Source organism: Theobroma cacao, chromosome 2 (genome assembly GCF_000208745.1).
Source record: "Theobroma cacao cultivar B97-61/B2 chromosome 2, Criollo_cocoa_genome_V2, whole genome shotgun sequence".
NCBI classification, from domain to species: Eukaryota; Viridiplantae; Streptophyta; class Magnoliopsida; order Malvales; family Malvaceae; genus Theobroma; species Theobroma cacao.
In genome coordinates this window covers 349,667-368,282 of record NC_030851.1, presented here as the reverse complement: position 1 = coordinate 368,282, position 18,616 = coordinate 349,667, and the positions used below count along the sequence as shown (strand labels likewise).

The 18,616-nt window shown below is 33.7% G+C and overlaps 2 protein-coding genes across 3 annotated transcripts; both read right to left on the bottom strand.

The window, feature by feature from the left end:
- On the bottom strand, positions 4,102–5,981 carry LOC18607038. The gene is made up of 3 exons (XM_018114568.1): positions 5,730–5,981; positions 5,227–5,507; positions 4,102–4,487 (listed from the first exon to the last, which is right to left on the bottom strand). Exons 1-3 carry the CDS (start codon positions 5,820–5,822, stop codon positions 4,436–4,438), a joined length of 426 nt encoding a protein of 141 aa, XP_017970057.1. The 5' UTR covers positions 5,823–5,981; the 3' UTR covers positions 4,102–4,435.
- Positions 7,383–10,865, bottom strand: LOC18607039 (peroxisomal 2,4-dienoyl-CoA reductase). Of its 2 annotated transcripts, none has more exons than XM_007040998.2 (5): positions 10,509–10,865; positions 9,695–9,854; positions 9,105–9,274; positions 8,797–9,016; positions 7,383–7,691 (listed from the first exon to the last, which is right to left on the bottom strand). In XM_007040998.2, the coding sequence occupies exons 1-5, from the start codon at positions 10,692–10,694 to the stop codon at positions 7,537–7,539; spliced, it is 891 nt and encodes a 296-aa protein (XP_007041060.2). In that variant the 5' UTR covers positions 10,695–10,865; the 3' UTR covers positions 7,383–7,536. The 2 variants fall into 2 exon arrangements, with proteins under 2 accessions (XP_007041060.2, XP_017972034.1); XM_018116545.1 differs by lacking the exon at positions 7,383–7,691 and adding an exon at positions 7,698–8,433.

The following is an 18,616-nucleotide window of genomic DNA, read 5'->3' as shown; positions in this document are numbered from 1 at the left end:
TCTATTAATGATGAGGATCTTAAAAGGCACATTTATAATGTTGAATAACAATTTGCAGTTCTTTTTGAGATGATACTAGACATGTTAAAATTAGTAGGAAGTGTGAACGTTCCTACCAATTCCTCACATTCAAACAGAATTTGGAAGATTTATGTATCTTAAATAAAGGAAGAGTTCCTTTTATGGTTTATAGTCTTACAGATATGAGCATTGATGAACCACTTGTGACTTTTGATGGGGTTTTATCAAAGGCGGATTTTACAAAAAATACTCAGAAAAGTAGAAGACATGGTTTATGAGTTGATTAGAGGGTTGACCACTCCCCAACTCAAGGAGCAACTCAACAACATATGCCATATTGTTGTTGATGTATCGAAAGAAATACAAAAAAGTGGTTAAGAGTTTTTGGTTAGGAGTATGTTTGGAAGGTATATGGAGACCAAGAAAAGGAATGGCACCAAAAATCAAGAGTTAAGTGGTTTTTAAAAGGGATAGGAACACTTGATTTTTTTATACTATTGCCTTTTCTAGGAGAATGACAAACTATATCTCTCAAGATACCATACTAGGTCAAACTATATTTTTCAGATTTTGTAAGCTCATTAACTGGCAACAAATTTTAACTAAATGCTGGCATGGTACATGTCACAGCCCAATTCTCGGGTTATGACCGACACAAGGACCCAATAGGCACAGCCCACTAGGCCCAAGCAAGCCTTTCTATATGCACTTGTACATTAGTCCATCCATCTATCATATTTCTTTAATATCTATGCTTAATAGTGTTCCAATGTCAATTTCTTCAAACGCAATTCATAGTACCCAAGTGAATGCTCACATTGGCATCATAATTCAAAATATACACAAATAGCTTGTCAAATGTATCTTAACAATTCAAATTAAGCATATAGAAAGACCTTGATTGTCAACAGAGTGACTCTGGATGGGGAATATGACTACTGAATGCCAGGATACCTACCAAAAGATGGACGCACGTGGACACCTCAATCTACGTCCCAACCACCCTTGAATCTGAAAACATGAAGTTGAAAACGTGAGTATAAACTCAGTGAGTGAATATAAGAAGGGAACAAGCAACGTTAAGAAAGGTTTAGAAATCATGATGCATTTAAGTTCAAAAATAATGCAATTTAGTTTATTTCTTATTAAAAACCCCCTTAATTCAACTCTTGATCATTTAGTGCCTTAGTATTGAAAAATCCATTATCAATAAACAAGTTAAAGAGTGAGAGCGCAATGGAGTTCAAGCAAGGCAAGCATAGCAAAACAAATCTCGTTGCAGTGGAAAGGCATTTTCGCTGCAACGGACTTTACGGCAAAAATTGAACTAACAACTCGAGAGTTTCTCGCTGAAGCGAGAATCATTCTCGCTGCAGCGGAAAACAAATCACCAAGAAGAAACTTCCTATCGCATCAAGAAAAGGCCATTTTGCTGCAATAAAAAAAATCAACTTGAAAATACTTAGTAATTTTCAAGGTTCAACATGCAGGATTCCACATACATTACAACCATATATCATATTCATAAACTTTCTATTACATAAGTATATATATATATAAACACGCATACCACCACCGCCTCACCCATCTCATATGCAACCCCCACATCGCGCACATAGCAAGAGTCATCGTGTGCATCCCCCACATCGCGCACACACAATATCATCATCCACACTCCCGCACCCATCATCACCAACATGTGCTCCCCCACATCGTGCACATGCTCGGTTATAATTACAAACAATATTACTATCAATACATATCATATACATTTAGATATATAACTGAAGTCTAACTTCATTGTGATACATTACGAAATTGATGTTGTTATGATCAATCACTGTCTGTATAACTGAATTAGCTGGCTGAAAACCTTTGTCAGTGAAACTGAATTCCAGCTTCCATGTTGCTTGCAGCGATAAGTGACTGCTCTCTCACTCTTCCTGTCCTACTTACCGGCATAGGCTCAAGTCCAATGTTTCTATGCCCTTCCTAGATCAAATTGTTACAGCTTTGTAGAGCTGTTTCTCGCTGGAATGGAGAACTGTTTCTAAAGTAGCGGACTGTCTTCCTTCTTCTTGTTAGTTAATTCTCTGTGAGTTGCTGTAAGGATCTATGGAGCTTATGATGTGAAGATTCGCGACACTTTCTTCTATCTAGTTGTGTAATGTCATTGTTGTACGGACTCTTTCGTCCATAAAAAAGAAAAACTCATCTTGATGCAGATACTCACCTTAATCTCAATCTATCTTGATCTTGTATCTCTCGTAAGTTTTGAAATGCAAGAAACATCGGGCTCCAATAATTTGATTTCTATATGATATAAAAAAATGCGAGTTTGAAAATAGTCAAGCAAGCAAGGCAGGGGTGATGCGCTCGCGAGGGAAAGTTGGAAGATCGCGCGACATCGAACAAAAGGAACAAAAAATTGCACAAGCCCGACCGATCTTTACCCACTTATGTCCTTTTCTGCCTAAATACCTTTTATATATAAAGGAATTCATTAACCAATAACTCTAGGCAATGCTGATTTATAACGGTTCTTTTATCAGATCCTTTGACCTTAAACAGGCATGGTAATAAGGTGCTCAAGAGGAGTAATAGGATTTTCATCAAAGAAACCCTTTTTATTTTGAAAGAAAAAAGAATTTTATCAAGGACGGAACAAAGTCATCAGAATATGGCAAAGCAGAACAGAGGGGGATCGTAGAGAAAATGGCAGCCTTCCAGAAGGAAACATTCCAACATAAACTCAAGTTTAGTTGACATTAAGAGCACCATTCCCATATATAAAGAAAAATAGAAAAATCTGCAACATGAAGCTTGACACCACAAAATGAAGTAGAACAACCGACTGTATCTTCTCTTACAACCGCCAAGTACAAAACATTGCCTCACAATTCACACCACGAGTGCATTCATAGTCTGATAGAGTTCTACCTCCCAAAAAATCTCCAAAGATTGTCAATATCGTTGAAGATACTCCAATGAATTCATAGTCTGATCGAAGCGTTTTTCACTCATGAGATAGCAACTTGAATCTGACTCGCCTTTCAAAAAAAAAAAAAAAAGACTTGAATCTGACTCGATGACCACTCTCCAAGAAAATGCAAACATTTGTAATGCATTCTTGATTTTCATAAGTTCAGCAAATTTGATCTTGAACGGATAACAAGTTAGACGAATAACAAATTCATCACCTTATTTGTCTGATTTAATGTTCAACGAACTCAGATAAAAAATATAAGTGTTCTTCGTCCTCAATGTAGGTCTTGACTTTAAAGTCACAATTCATAATGCTAATGCATTGTACACTAGGGAAGCAACAACAGCCCACACAATTATTTCGTTGGTTTTTTTTTCGCTGCAAGCCTGTCATGCCATCACCACCCTATCTACTCACGTTATTTTGTCGCTGCAACCACTGTTTCTATCATTTTTCTCAATTTTAATTGATTAGTTTCTTGTCTGCTATCACTTTATATTCCTAGCTTGTTACTTTTCTGACAATTTATATAACTATTTCTCATTTTACTCTCCTTTACTCTTGCAAAACTGTTAACAAGCTTCATCCAGTACTAATTACACGCATGTTAACTACTTCCAACAAGAAAGCATTTCGACTTCCAAGTTAAAGCCTGTGGACTTAAAAATCAATCTTTGCATGCCTTCCCACTACGTACTTAGTTCAAATAAATCCTTGTTGAGTGCTGAGAATGTGAATTAATCTAAAATCTAAACCATCATTAAGTTTTTCATTAATAACTCGACATGTTTTCAATTTATACAGTGTCAAAAGAACAGTACTTTACAAACATGTGAAAATTCTTCAAAATAAAGTATCTATTTTTTAGAGTTCTTAATTTTTAAATTTATTTATGAATGAGATAACAATATATTTTGTTCATTGATAGTATATAAACTATACACTGACAGAGGCACCAAATATAATTAAAAAATGAGATGTTTAATGGTGAAATTGCCTTTGTTTTGTTCCAAATAGAGAGCAAAACTACATGTCTATGTCTTATGAGTTAAATGAACCACGTGGATATATATACTAACACATCAAGAGTCATATATATGAACTAAGACCTCAAATAGAAAGGTGGAAAATGTTGCTCCAAACAATCGTTTTTTACACATCCATCAATCAGTACAAACTATTAATACTCTAAGTACATATTACTTAGCAACAAAGCAAATACTGAATTTGTGGGTTTTAATTTCTCTTAAATAACTACTTTAAACCATATAATAGCAGAACAGTTAAAAGCCATGAGTAGAGATTATAGAGAAAGCAAGGAGGAGGTGGTATAGTAATTAACAAACAACGTACAACAGTAGAAGACAGGAGAAACGACATTAATTAAAAACTCCACCAACAGATCATGAGGAAGTTTATAACTTTTGTTCATGCATCACTCAGTGCTTGCCTTTCTTCCTTCTCCCTAGCAACAATTTGACTGTAAAATGAGAAAAGAAAATAACCTTGTCAAGTGAGGAAATTAATAGGATAGCATAATTTATTCAATAATGTTCAGAAAACTTCTTTGAAAGGATCAAAAGCTTCACGTAAACAATATCTTAATTGTTTGCTTAATATGAAAGCAAATATATAAAGTTGGAATCACATCTGAAACAGGCTTTTCTCTTTTCTTTATGCACATCTTACTTTAGTTAAATTTGAACCTTTACGCTAAGCAAAGTATGACAATCACAACATGAAAATTGAAATTCAAGGATGATCATTGGACAACAACTAGAATTGAGTAACTTCAATTGATTGGCATAAGAAAAATTTCTTCCTCTTTTCTTTTTCTTTTAGGTACATCGAAAGCAATATATACTAAACATATATTTGAATAAATAATTTACTAAAGGAGCGTTAATGGCAGAAAACATTTGATCATTAACATAAAACTATAGCAATGCATACCAAATATATATATAAGATTCTTTGATTCAAGGACTAACTATTTATCAGCTTTATTACTTTTTTCCAACAAACATAAAACATATCACATGATACCTTGTTTCCTCCATCACTCCATTAGTTATCCTTTCTTCCTTTTGTGATTGTCCTTTTTTTTTATTTTTTTCCTGAATTAATCATTTTTTCCTCCTTTTTATCTTTGCCATTCAAATTGGGAGGGAATTCTTGTAGAGGCTTGCTCATGCAAAGGGAAGAAAAAAGAAAGGTACCCAAGCAACTGAGTAAGGTTAGCAGCGGTGGAAAAGTCACTCTCGTCCCTTGCCTTCAATATTTTGAACATGAGAACTACTTTGATCTGAGTTCTAGCACTTTGTTGGATTATGAATTTAGTTTCTTTCTTCAACTGCTCGCACTCAGATTCAATTGCTTCAAATTTTTCACGAACTTGTCTCTGCCCTTCTCGAATACCCCTCTGTTCCTCGCTGATCTCCTCCATCTCTATTTTCAACCTCTCAAACCTTTCCTGCATGCCCTTCATCCCATTCTTTCTCTGTCCAAATCCAATCAAAAATTAATTAATTAATGTTCAAGTAAACCAATATGAGCAACACTTTACTAACAAATACTCTGAAATGATGGACAAGTGTCATTAATGGTGCATGTCGATTGCATCAGAACTATCGATGGGAATTAGAGAGGATTCGATCAAGCACAAATTTTCTTTACAAGGACAGAAAAAGATTGCAAGAAGATGGAAGATCATATCTATTACCCTTTTTGGTTGCAATTTCAAGCGTTTCTTGGTGATTGGCATCTTGTGATTCTTGTGAAGACGACCTCGCATGGAGAAAGGAGCCATCTCCATAACGCTTTCTGCCCCGATCTATATAAGATGATTGTTAAAGAACAACCATGGAAGTTGCTCTAAATATATATCTTGTACAAGTTTTAACCTATTTTTATAGCCTCAATAAAAGCATTCATAAATACAAGTCATAATGACTTTACTTACATCTTCAAGTCATTAAATAAAAATCGCACAGAACCTTTCAAAAAAGGCTTTCACAATCGCACGATTTGGAAGAACACCGTGCGATACTCTGAAGTCTCAACTATTAATTTATTTTTTATTTTTTAAATAAATACTTAAAACGTATTTATTTTTATTTTTTTATATTCTCAATGTTTTGTTATATTCGTTTTTTATTAATTTTTTTTTCAGACAAACTTAACTTTAATAAATTTTACGAAAATTATAAAATATTTAGCATTTTAATTTTATATAACATTTTTTAAAATTTTAAAATTAAATTAATTTAACTAATAAAAACAATTAAAATGAGGAAAAAAAAGATAAAGTTTATGTTTAAAACCAGAAAATATATTTATATATTTAAAAAAGTAAGAAGATTACAAAAATCAAAGTTGAGCTTATTTATTTAATTGTTGAGAAATCAATATCAATTACTATATACAGTAATTGAAAATTGAAACGCAAGAGCTCTTTATGATCGAGATCATAATGTCTTTGCATGCTCAGTGACAAAGTGTTGGGTCGGATCAGGGATGGGTCAGCGTCCTTTGCAAGGTGTAACCAGCACCGTCCATGGCTGCATTATTAGTTCACTTGCAATGGACCTCCAAAAGGCGTAGCATAACTTTAGACATTATTATCATTCTAGCAAAGAAATATACCAAAATAATCAAGTCTAGGTTCGATTTGTTCACGATTTGAATATATGTTTTTGATTGGTTTGTGATACATTAAATAATTAAATTTACTTGATTTTAATTTTATAATATATTTAAAAATTAAATAGATCCAAATCGTTCTAAATTTTAAAAGTTTAAATTTGATTCTATCTATAAATATTTTTAATAATTTTTAATGTAAATGTTCACTGAATGGCTCGTCATTAGATACTTTCAAGTGAATTTTTTTTTTTATTAGTTCAATTACTTGAACTATGGTAATTCTTTGAACTGTTTAATTAATACAATGAATTTGGTTTGAAAAAAAAATTATTGAAAATTTTATTTCTTAAATTCTATAACAAAAGCAATTTTATATTCTAGCTTGTTGTGCAATGCAAGATTGAAATTATCATCAACTTACCTTGTTATGCACGATTGAAATTGTCAAGATGTTCAGAAGCTTGTTGATTCTTGAAAGTGCTAAGCAATTACATGAAAACATATGAGTATCCATTTCGAAGGGAATAAATTTTATTTTACATTAAATTTAATATTTTATTTTACGTTAAATGTGAACATGATTGTTAAAATATATATAATAATTTAAAATTAATTAATCTTAAATTATGCAATTTAGACTCGAAAAATTATCCGGTCAATAACGTTTAGATTCCTAGATGGGGGCACAAGCCATCGTCGAAGCATTTGGTTCATCGAAAGCAAAAGAATATGAAAAAATATAGAGATGTTTATCGTGATGGGGATAAAAGCAGATTCTTAAAGTAGATGCTTACTAAAGTTTCAACAAATGTTCATAGTGACTTTAAGCTAGCCAACCAGAATAGAATCTATGGCTTCGGCCACCAAAACATCACATAGATTTATCACAACTTGCTCTTTGGTAAACCAGTTGGCACAGCCCTTGACCTTATCTCCTCTCTTCTAGACAGTTGTTTCACAGCATCTTTGGACAGCAAACGGGGCGTGCTCAGCCATTGTCCTCCATCAACCACCAAAACCGTTCCATTGACGAATTTTCCTTCAAGCATTACAAAGATGCAGTGTTTTGTGTAAGTAAACAACTGGAAGGAAACCAAGACAAACTGAGACAACCAGATAAAAGTAAAAAGTGCAGAATGTTGATGCAGAAAATGAAGAGCTCGTTAATATTTCAAAGGTTATGAATTGTCTTCACATGGTAAAGGTTGACAGTTTATTGCACAAGGACCGGAAAATAAATCACCAGAGAAGTTTACCGTTTTGCACAACATATTTGGCCAAAAAATTCAAACCAAAACAGTAACATAAGGCAGAAGGTGGTCAGAATTTTCTTAACTAGCCTACCTGACTTTCACAAAATATTCGTCAAGTTAGCATGGTGCACTTATTAACATCAACATTATCCAGTGATTATGATATTATTAGTAGCAAGAGAGACCAAGCATAGAATAACATTCTTCCTCCACTAGTTTTTCCCGCTTAGCATCTGCTACCAAATCCACTCACAAGCAATGTGCATACCAATAATTAGTTAAGCAACTAGGCTACCATCATATGTGAGGTTATTTCAGGATGAGGTTTCCCGTGTAATTTAAGCTTAAACCACAAATTAAGGGAATGGAGGAAATGGTAGAGTACCACCAGGATGGATGGCAATTAACTCAGAGATCAGAATGTTCCCCATAGAGTCAGACTTCATAAACTATCTATCAAGAAATCCAGATCATCCAATGACCGGATACAAGATCTTGAGCCAGGTCTTCCTAAGGCATCGAGTATCACTGCAAATGACATTGGAATTCAGATCCCAGAAGCTCCAAAATTAGGTTTATCTCATCAGTGCCACCAATACAGTATTAGCAAATAATATACATATTGGCGATATTCAAAAACCGACTTCCAGCATACAATGAAAACCTGCTTTTCCCTATAAAAATCCATTGCTTTTCCATATAAAAATCCATTGCTAGCCAAATGCTGCTTCTATTAAGCTCATAGGTCTAAAAGAGTTTAGACAGGAAGAGACTAAAGTATTTTAAGGTCTCCTAAGATTGCATAGAAAAAAAGTTCAAGTAAACAGGAATGCTAACCTGGTGTAGTTGAATGATGGTCATATAACTAAATAACCAGACAAAACTACAAACCTGCATCAGATGCAAGATAGAGAGCAGCCATAGCAATATCCCATTTCTCCCCAAATTTGTACAACGGTTTCTCTTTAATCTTGCTCAGCATCTCCTCAGGTGCAAGTTTAGTGACACCAGCAGTGTCATCGACAGCCCCTGGTGCAATCCCATTGACTCGAATGTCATGATCTGTCCCCCACTCCAACGCCAAGCTTCTGGTAACGCTATCAATAGCTGCCTGGTCGAAACAGAGCATATGGAAGCTGAATCCCATTCAAAAGAATTAAAAGTAAAGATTGAACAAACTTGACAGCAAATTTACTAACCTTGGCAGCAGACGCATGAATTTGGTACCATGTTGCTCCATAATGCAAAATTGCACTTATGTTTATTATTGCTCCACCAGTGGATGGGTCCTTCCCGGGTCCCCCTTTCTTAAGATACTTCAGTGCCTTATGGCACATTCTAAAAGTGCCAACGGTATCTATATCAATTACTGCAAAAGCCAATAAAAAGAACTAAAAAATTAATTTACATCTAAATGCCTTCTTGCCTTTCAAAAAAAAATGCTTTCTTTGGACAAGAAACACATACAATTTGAATACAAGTTATATTTACTTTATGTGATTTGAACACTGTTGTACACTTCAGTTTTATTTATTCTAGGAATGACTTGAGAAACTCAGCAGTACCTCCAATGCAAGAGTAGCCATTAAATTACAAATAGACAGCAATTCTGTATGACCTATTTTTTCAGAAAATTGCATATGTCTTCACAGTTCATCACCATTGTCTATGAGTTGAACATCAAATCTTTACCAAATGCAGACTCTGGACACAGTATCTCAATGTTTGGAAGGAATCAAATAAAAAATTTAAGGAAAGAACCTCCAGCGATTATAAATTTATGCACAACCTGTTTGAAAGCCATTGGGAGATAAATACTCGGCAGGCACAAGGAAATTTCCAGCTGCAGCATTCACAAGGATGTCAAGCCTGCCAAAATGCTTAAAAGTTGATTCCACAACTCTAGCTGCATCATCGTCTTTTCTAACATCTCCCTCAAGCCCAATAGCCTGCAATAAGAACATTTTAAAAAGAACATTTTTAAAATTTTTTTTTTTTTGAGAGATGAGTTTTTATTAAAGATAAGCTGTAATGCCATGGGGAGTCTTAAAGGAGACTCCTGTTAGTATAGAAGCTATCTTGAGAAGAGCCTGTTTTGTACAATTACAAAAGGAGCAGCTGCTCAAGGAGCACCTGGCAGCATCTCAATACGGATAATCTCAAAAGACAAGCAGAGTTCTGAATAAAACCCCTAAACAAAAGTCTAATACTACTGAAACTCAACCAGAGTGATAAAAAAAGGTACGTAGCCTATGTGGCCTAGACCGACAGACTCCCTTATCGAACAAATGAATCATTCCAGTCGAAACCCCGGCGAGTCTTCAAAGGTAGGCAAACAGGGATCACGCCTAGAAGCCTCCAAGAGCCATTTTTAAAAGTCAATTAGAACATGATCCTTATGTACAGAACTTTGCTTTACTGCCATCTATCACAAAACTTTCCAGGGATCAGTTCCAAAGATTTTGGGGAACCCATTTCACAGCAAAAGTTGATGTTCACATTTCCAACAGCAAACATCCAGGACAACAAGTAATAACAAAGACACACTGAGAAGCTATAGATAAAAATTAGAAGGGAGAGGGAAAAAGTAAAAGGAAAATTACAGGGACGCCTTGGGAATGAAGAGCAGCAACAGCAGAGTCAATAACATGTTTGCGTCGCCCCATGATCGCAATAGAGGCGCCATGTTTCCCAAGTTGCAATGAAATCTCGTATCCAATTCCTGAGCCACCTCCTGTCACCAAAGCTACTTTGCCTTTTACTATATCAGCCTTGAATGGTGACTCCATTTACACTCCGTTGACTTTCTCTCTGTTCTTTCTCTGGGTTCTTTGATCCTGACTTCCGAGTTGCGACCCAGCTCTAAAAGTAGAAACTCCAAAACTCAAACATTAAAAGTATCAGTGAGTGTTCGATTATGAAAACAAGGAAAAAGGTTGTCGAGGGCCGGCAGCATTTACGCTAGACATTAAACTTCGAACAACCCAAAGGTCTTAGAGCCTACTGTCGAATTGGCCCGAAAGCTATGCAGATGCATATATTGGGCAGACCAAATTTCCACAAAACCCAACACTATAAGCCCGGTTGATTTTGATATCCATCACCCCCAGGCCTAGCCTAAAACCTTAGCAGGGGTCTAGGGAATGGTCGGTTGTAGGTAGATAGCATCGGCTGACGTCATTGAATGCCGGCTTTCTACAATCACCCGTCCAATTCTCTCATCCTCTTGTTGACTTTATTGCCACCTCTTGTTGACTTTATTGCCGCCACATGTCTCACCAAGATCAGATCTAAATTTCTTATATGATGGCTACTTGTGTTAGATCGATTCAGCATCCACGTTTCCCACATTTGTACTACTATTAGATTTGATCTTAACCAAACTTAATTGAAGCATATATTCCTATTAATCAAATTTTTTATTGGTTGCAACTGAGAAGAAAAGAAAAAGATAAAAAACCATTCTATTCATTTACCCTGAGATGAGATTCTGAATACAATTTGCAAGCTGTTTAGGAAGTAAGAATGGAAACTGATTAAATTGAAAAGTAAAACCATGAAGTACAAGTAAATTTGGATTTGACTTGATGGGAGTTTAAAATTAGATTTGCTCGATTTAATGCATTGATTGTTGCACGTTTTTCATGTATAGAAAATTTCAATTTATTTGGTCAAAATTCAATATCGACTTTAACGTCGGATGACAAAATCATGTCTGATCTAGGAGAGATGTTTGAGACATGTAACTTTTTTCTATTTGAAAAATCAAATGAAATGCCCAACATATTGCAATAGGAATAGTAATTATTTATTTTTTGGAAGACCCGAAGCCCAGAAAAACAAGGATTATAAATTGTAGTCTCAGGCTGATGGTCATTCCATTCTGCAGAGCAACGGAACCATGGTCCTTTCATCCATTCTAAGTTAATGATGAAACCCCAAACACATGGATTCAATACGCGGATGCAAACAACAAATAAAGGGTTTTCGTTCATATGCCTACTTTCCTTTTATAACCAAGCTTCAAAACCTGCGTTTTGGTTCGACATGCATTTTCTGTATTACAGTCTCACCAAACCCTCATGCTTCTTCCAGATATAATGAATTTTAATATATCAGAAAAAGGAAAGGACAGGCTGTGATGTTGTCCATAAAGGAGACTTCTAGCAGCAACTGTATACCAACTGCCAAAGGCAATGGTGGGCAATGGCGAATTATTGTTCCTCCACCCATCATGGAATTTCGGTCTCTCATTTTCAACTTTGAAATGAAGACGATCCCAGGCCCAAGTTCCATAGGCCCCATCTCCATCCCTTTGTTTGGATGATAACTAAATATGGAGTGCATTATGAAAATACTAGAGAAAAAAGCAAACAACCTTTTGCCTTAAAAATGTGTAAGTACTATCATCTACAGTTACTAGTAGAGACTAGAGACATGCATGAGAGAGGATGAAGGAAGAGACCAGACAAACAGTTAATCTTGTCTTTTAAGGCAGCAATGAGACTAATTACAAACAAATAAATAAAGGCAGTAGCTCTAAATTTTATCCCTTTAGTATTAAATATGTAGAAAGATTTGTGTCATTATACGTACAGATTGTGAAACATAAGAGATTTAGATTTTATCTTTCATAAAAATAGATAAATTAATAAGCAACCTTCCATATAAGCTCATATATACTCTTGATATACTCAACAAACCATATCTATTTATTTATCAATCTATCTATAATCCGATAAAATATTTAAATTTGGAGTTAGATGAGGCATTGTTGTTGGGCTCTATATATTATACATAAATTCTTTTGAGCAAGAACCCACCATTCTGGTTAAATTCTAATGTTAGTTAGTTTCTTTGCTAGAGGCAGGTGAGTGACCCGAGCTTGACAAGAAGTTCAAGTGTAGGTTATCAAGATAAGGGAGTTCCAATATTCATTGCTGAAAGATCAAAGGTGACCATATCCATATGGAACAAAAAGAGCTCAGTAGGGCTCGTACAGAGAGAGAGATTGCTTGAAATATAATTTAAGGACAGGAACTGGAAGGGTTCCAGCTTTTTGCTGCTTGATTTGAACATATGTAGTGGTGGCCATAGGCCAGCCTAATAGTGCTAAGGAGGTGGTGTGTGATGAGTGGTGGAGAGAAATAAGCGCAGTCCGGCCTGTGCTTGGGCACGAACAGGACCACCAGAAGAGAGAATTAGGTTTAGCCAGGCTTTCTCTGGTGGTCTGGTCGTTTTCCAACTACCAGTCCGAATTAACCATACATGACAGTACAAAGGGTGTGTGGACATCAAAGGTAATTGTGGGCAATGAGCATTACAACATTTTTCTAATTTAAACTTCTTAACTTGGGGAGATCAAAGAATTAAAAGATATATATATATACATGCTTGACACTTGATTAAAAAGGAAATCAATCACTTAATTTGCACTGTTTTTGTCTATTTAACATCTTTTCTTATCAAACCAGTAACAATTTGCACGATTAGAATTCGAAATAGAATACATATGACCTGTACAAGCATGACAAATAACCTCAATGTACGTGGCATCTCTCTAGTGTATGCATGTGTCGTGTGTACAAGTAGAACTAACATGTCTATCGACATGATATCTCACATGGATCAGTGTTAATATGGCTTCTTCCAGAAGCACGTGACCAGCTATATGTATACCTGCAAATCAATATCTGCAAATCAATATCTGCAAATCAAACCAAGATTATAATTAAGGAAAAGTTAAATGAAAGTAAAATATATAAGAAAAAAAAAGAGGGGGCAAATGATTTGTTGATTGATAGGCATAGCATAACCCATGATTTCATCTTTTCTTTTTATTCCATTATATGATTGGTGTCAAGTAGGCACATTCCTAACAACTTTATGCCACTTTATACTCTATATATGTGAATTTAAAATATTTACAAAGTTAAATTAAAATAACCATCAGGCAAGTTGTGAAAAAAAAAAAGAAAAGTATCATAATCTATTAAATAACAAAAGAAATTAAGTATTGGGTTTTAAAAATATAAAAAATGTCAGCAACGAGCCTGTGAGATGGATATTTAAAAATGAAAAAAAAAAAATACACTCGTGATTGATTATAAAGTAATACATTTGAGTGTTGGTACATTTATATTCTATGTTTCCATACCTTTTGTTTATATATATATATATATTATGTTAATTAGTGAAATTTGGTCAAATGATTCCTATGAAACATCTAAAAAGATTTTCAATAAAATTTTTTGTGCGGTCCCATTGAGTGCTTAATTTCCTATTAATAAACTATTTATACATGCTTAATGCTCAAGCATATAGGCATATCTTTATTCGATCCAAGTATTCCTTTCATACCTAAGCTTATAGTTAAATGATCTGATGTACCTATGTTGTATTTTATTAAGTCTCTGCGAGTATAATCCAATAATTAAAAAAGAATCATATATCTTTAATTTAAGACAGCTCAATTAGGAATTAATTTGCAGGTAGTTTCAAAGTTGGGCATGCCCGCAAGATATTAATGAAGAATTAATTTTGCTAGATGCCCATGATTTCGACTGCAGAGAAAACGTGTTTAATGTGTAGTGTAATTAATTTCTAGATAAACCAAAAACTGATTACTTAAAGTTTCTTATCATTACCTAACTATGATTAGGACAAAAAACATGTTTACCTTTCTCCCATGAAATCCTCGTGCATTTATTCGAATGGTAATGCAAGGTTTTGCTCTTAATTAATATATACTATGTTCATGCTTTCGTAAAATTAAAGACAAATAAAAATGATATGTTCGTGACTCAATTATGATTCGATAATTATTTTTTAGATTTTTTTTCCGATTTAAATTTAGATAGTGTTTGGTAATTATGTTTTATTTAATTAAACTATAAGTATTTTTTATTTGAAATAGCAAGATTATATGCAATATAAGGTTATTTTATTTGTGTGGTAGTTTTAATGTTGCTTTCGACATGGTAATCAATTTACTAATCAAACTTCTGTATATAATTTAATATAATCTTTTGATTAAACAAAAACAAAGCAATCTTAATTCGATTGATACATTATCCAATTAGTTGTATTTTTTAAAATTTTCATATACAGTTATGTGAACAAACAAAGTGCTATAATTCTTTTTATATATACTATGGTACAAGTTTGGTTATATTTTTCTAATATATTTGGTAGGACATATGTGTGCATTATTTCAAACAAAAAATGAAAAAAAATCAGTGTATTGGGCGTACGTGGCTATTCTTGATTTGGAGACGCAATGTGCCTGAAGCAATTATAGGAAAAAGATAAATATTTTTGCAAAGCGGCACCAAGCAACCACCCACCAGAGCCGAGATGGTCTGTCACATTTGTCATTGTGTAATGTAATGTTCAATCTAGATAATGGTATTTGCGAATATTATATTAATTAAATTCCTCTTATTAATGTCATTTTGTACACTTGGCGTCTAATAATTATCCTGCAATAAAGCTAATCAAATGATGGAAAGAAATTAGGCCTCCAACAAGATAAAGAGATCTTTTCCGAATTTCCTACTTCTACTTGATATTAAGTTAGGTAATAATAATAGATTATATTTCCCACCATAGTTAATAATAATTAAACTATTAATCAGGCATTGAAATTTTATGAGAGAGAGATACATTTATTAGTTTTTTATGATAAAAGTAATATTTTTCTTTTAATGGAATCTGATCTCATCGATATTTTTTTGTTAGTCGTAATCAAAAAAGTTTTATAGATCTCTCTTTCACTAATACATGGGAAAGTGGAGGAGGACCACTAGCCCCACAGCCACGAAACCACCGCCTTAAAACCTCCGGTTGACTTTGATGGCGTTGTCATCATCGGCCACTGACAGACGCCAACGACGAATAAATTGACCAATTTTGGTCCCAAAAATAAGAAGGAAAATTGAAAACATTTCTGCATAAAAGCAGATATGTGCATCGTCTTCCTAGAATCGGTACACAATTAAAAATAATAATAAAGGAGTTCGTTTAGTGGACATGAGATCTAATAAAAAGGTGTTATTTAATTAATTAATTAATTAATGGGACTAATTACAATTTCTCTTGTACGGTGGCATGGCAAGAGGGTCTGTGAGAAGAACAGTACTGGACTTAATTAAAAGAAAAATCACAAAGTTCCATGTAAAATTACGTAATTATTAATTTATAATTACGGAGAAAAGGCCCTAAACTACAGTATTAGATCCGATCGTGAAGGCCCTTTTAGTTCCATTCTAATTATTTTATTAATGATTGTTAATTATTGTTTTAGCTTTTATAACGAAAACTTTTTCTCTTTTTCTATTATCCAATGTCTATCTCTCTTACACCAACCATAAAACATTAACTAAAAAGGTTCAATAAAAGTGAATAAATTATGATATCCTAAACACCTTTTTTTTTTATTTTATTATTTGTATTGATTTTCTATATATCAACTTTTGCCCAATAACATTTTCTATATATTTATTAGAGCAATTTTCTAACCTTAACTCTAGTGTTAAGCATGACAAAACACCAATTAATTAATTAAAAATGTCCTTTATTTACATTCATACCGCTGCCGATTGCATATTAATTATAAAATGTTCAATCTTAACTTCGTCTCATTCTTTCTTACTATCGATTTGTTTTTTTTTCTTCTTTATTTTATTTTAGTTATTAATAATCAAGTGGCTGCTAATTATTATATTAATTTATGTATTAACCAAGCAATAGTTAGAATATGCTCAAAGTTTTATACCTCGGTTGACAAATTTTTACAATGCTAGGATTCTTTAATTAATTTTATAAATTCAAATTTTGCAATAAGAGTGAATAAACGGTTAATTTGGTTTAAAAAAAATTTATATTCGAATCAATCAAATAGTTTTAATTAAATAATTTATTTGTATTATTTTGTTAATTTGATTTTAATCAAAAATTGTTGGCCCCTGACAATGATACTAGAAGGATAATATGGTAGTTTATTACTAAAGCGTGGGTAATAGTTTAAACCAAATGCTAACGTGAACATGACATTTACAAATTACTTTCAAATTTGGCACATGTAAAAACTCCAAAAAAATGATGACTCACGGGTTGACGCGCAATTAAAGCACGTGGAGCCACGACCACCTACTTAGGATTTACCGTGACCTTCACTCGCACCTCTTGCTCCTTTTACTGGCTTTCAACTTTCAAAGCGTGGCAGCAGCAATTTTTTTCTCTTTTTCTACGCCCGCCCGCCTCCCAATTATTTTTCATTTATTTGGTCGGAAAAAAATGGTACTTAAATTATTTTGGGATAAAAAATTCTTATTTTTAAGTATTTAATTTCGTTGACTTCAAATTTGCGACCGTGCATAATTAAAAAATAACCACCGTGATTTTTTTTTTTTATGTTCATCGGACAGGCTGATTATTGAATTTTTTTTGTATACTTACTTTTACGAAGGAAGACATGTGTAAGCATGCTTTGATACATATAATAATAAAAATAAAAAAAAGATTATAAAATTAAATCCACGTAATTAAGTCTTAGGTCTTAGTGCGACTTTTTTATTTATTTAATTCAATTTATTGCAGGTCTGACTCAGAATTAAATGAAAGCTTTAGCTCATGTTGCCCAATGTCTTCAGCCCCAGCAGGCCCCACGTAAATGAACCCCCTAGTCAAATTATACTTAAACTCGTATTATCAGATACACTATTTGTTAATTTTAAACTTAAATTTGTATATAAAATATTTTAATTTTATTTAAACATATCGAATAATATCAAATACTGGTTCATATAAGGGTAGGATTTCAACTTTTGAAACAAAAAGAAGTGATTGTATATCCAATTAGTTGGCTTTGGGGGGAATAAAAGCTCGACCATTTGTGATAGCAACCCTTTTTGAGAATAGCATCTTGGGGAAGCATATACCTTGAAAAGATATGGGAAAATATATTAAATCAGTGGCCCCTAAGCTTTAACGTTAATAATAATAATTAATCAGACTCTATTATTTTTCCCTGGGTTGGAATCTAATGCTAATCAGTCATCAGTGATCAATGAAATCATAAGACATTTTTCCCTTTGGGATAAGCAAGCTGCCATTGAGTTGACATGCCCTTTTCACTGTACCACGACAGCATCATGAGCGATTCCCACACAGCGTTAAAAACTTTTCTATCTAATTAAAGATTCAGATTCTTTTTTCCCCAAGAATTTTTCTGCCATGTTTTTAACTGTGAAGCCGGCACTGCACCAGTGGTAGTAGAATGCCTTTCAGGACCACATTGCAGCTCACTTTTGCCTACTTTCATGCCAAACTAAGAAAGGGTTTGCTCTGGGAATCCTCTTATAAAGTTTACATGATCTATCATAAAAATTGTTTGACTATGAAAGCACTTAAGACATGGATAGTTAGGGGACTTAGCACATAGATTGATAGTAAAAATGAAGAAGAAAATGTAAAGATTGTAAACAGGGGGGGAGGGGGGGACTCCATGAATGTGACATATCTTGCTGTTTAGAAAGAGTTGGAAGCAGCAGATTAGGCACCCAATCAGTGACATACCCCACTTGGAATTTAGTACTTATTTGCATTAAATGGTAGTAAATACTTATACCTTCCCCAGAAAAATTTTTTTCCCATCCCAAAATTTTAATTGATCACAGTATAATAAACGTGTTCAGCAGTGAAACAGTAA

Coding starts and splice junctions, on each gene's coding strand:
- LOC18607038 (XM_018114568.1), bottom strand. CDS start 5,822: ATGGAGATGGCTCCTTTCTCCATGCGAGGTCGTCTTCACAAGAATCAC. Junction 5,508..5,729: donor TGAAATTGCAACCAAAAAGG/GTAATAGATATG, acceptor GGATTTGGACAG/AGAAAGAATGGGATGAAGGG. Junction 4,488..5,226: donor AACCTTACTCAGTTGCTTGG/GTACCTTTCTTT, acceptor CTCATTTTACAG/TCAAATTGTTGCTAGGGAGA.
- LOC18607039 (XM_007040998.2), bottom strand. CDS start 10,694: ATGGAGTCACCATTCAAGGCTGATATAGTAAAAGGCAAAGTAGCTTTG. Junction 9,855..10,508: donor TTCATTCCCAAGGCGTCCCT/GTAATTTTCCTT, acceptor TTCTTATTGCAG/GCTATTGGGCTTGAGGGAGA. Junction 9,017..9,104: donor TTCATGCGTCTGCTGCCAAG/GTTAGTAAATTT, acceptor TGTTTCGACCAG/GCAGCTATTGATAGCGTTAC.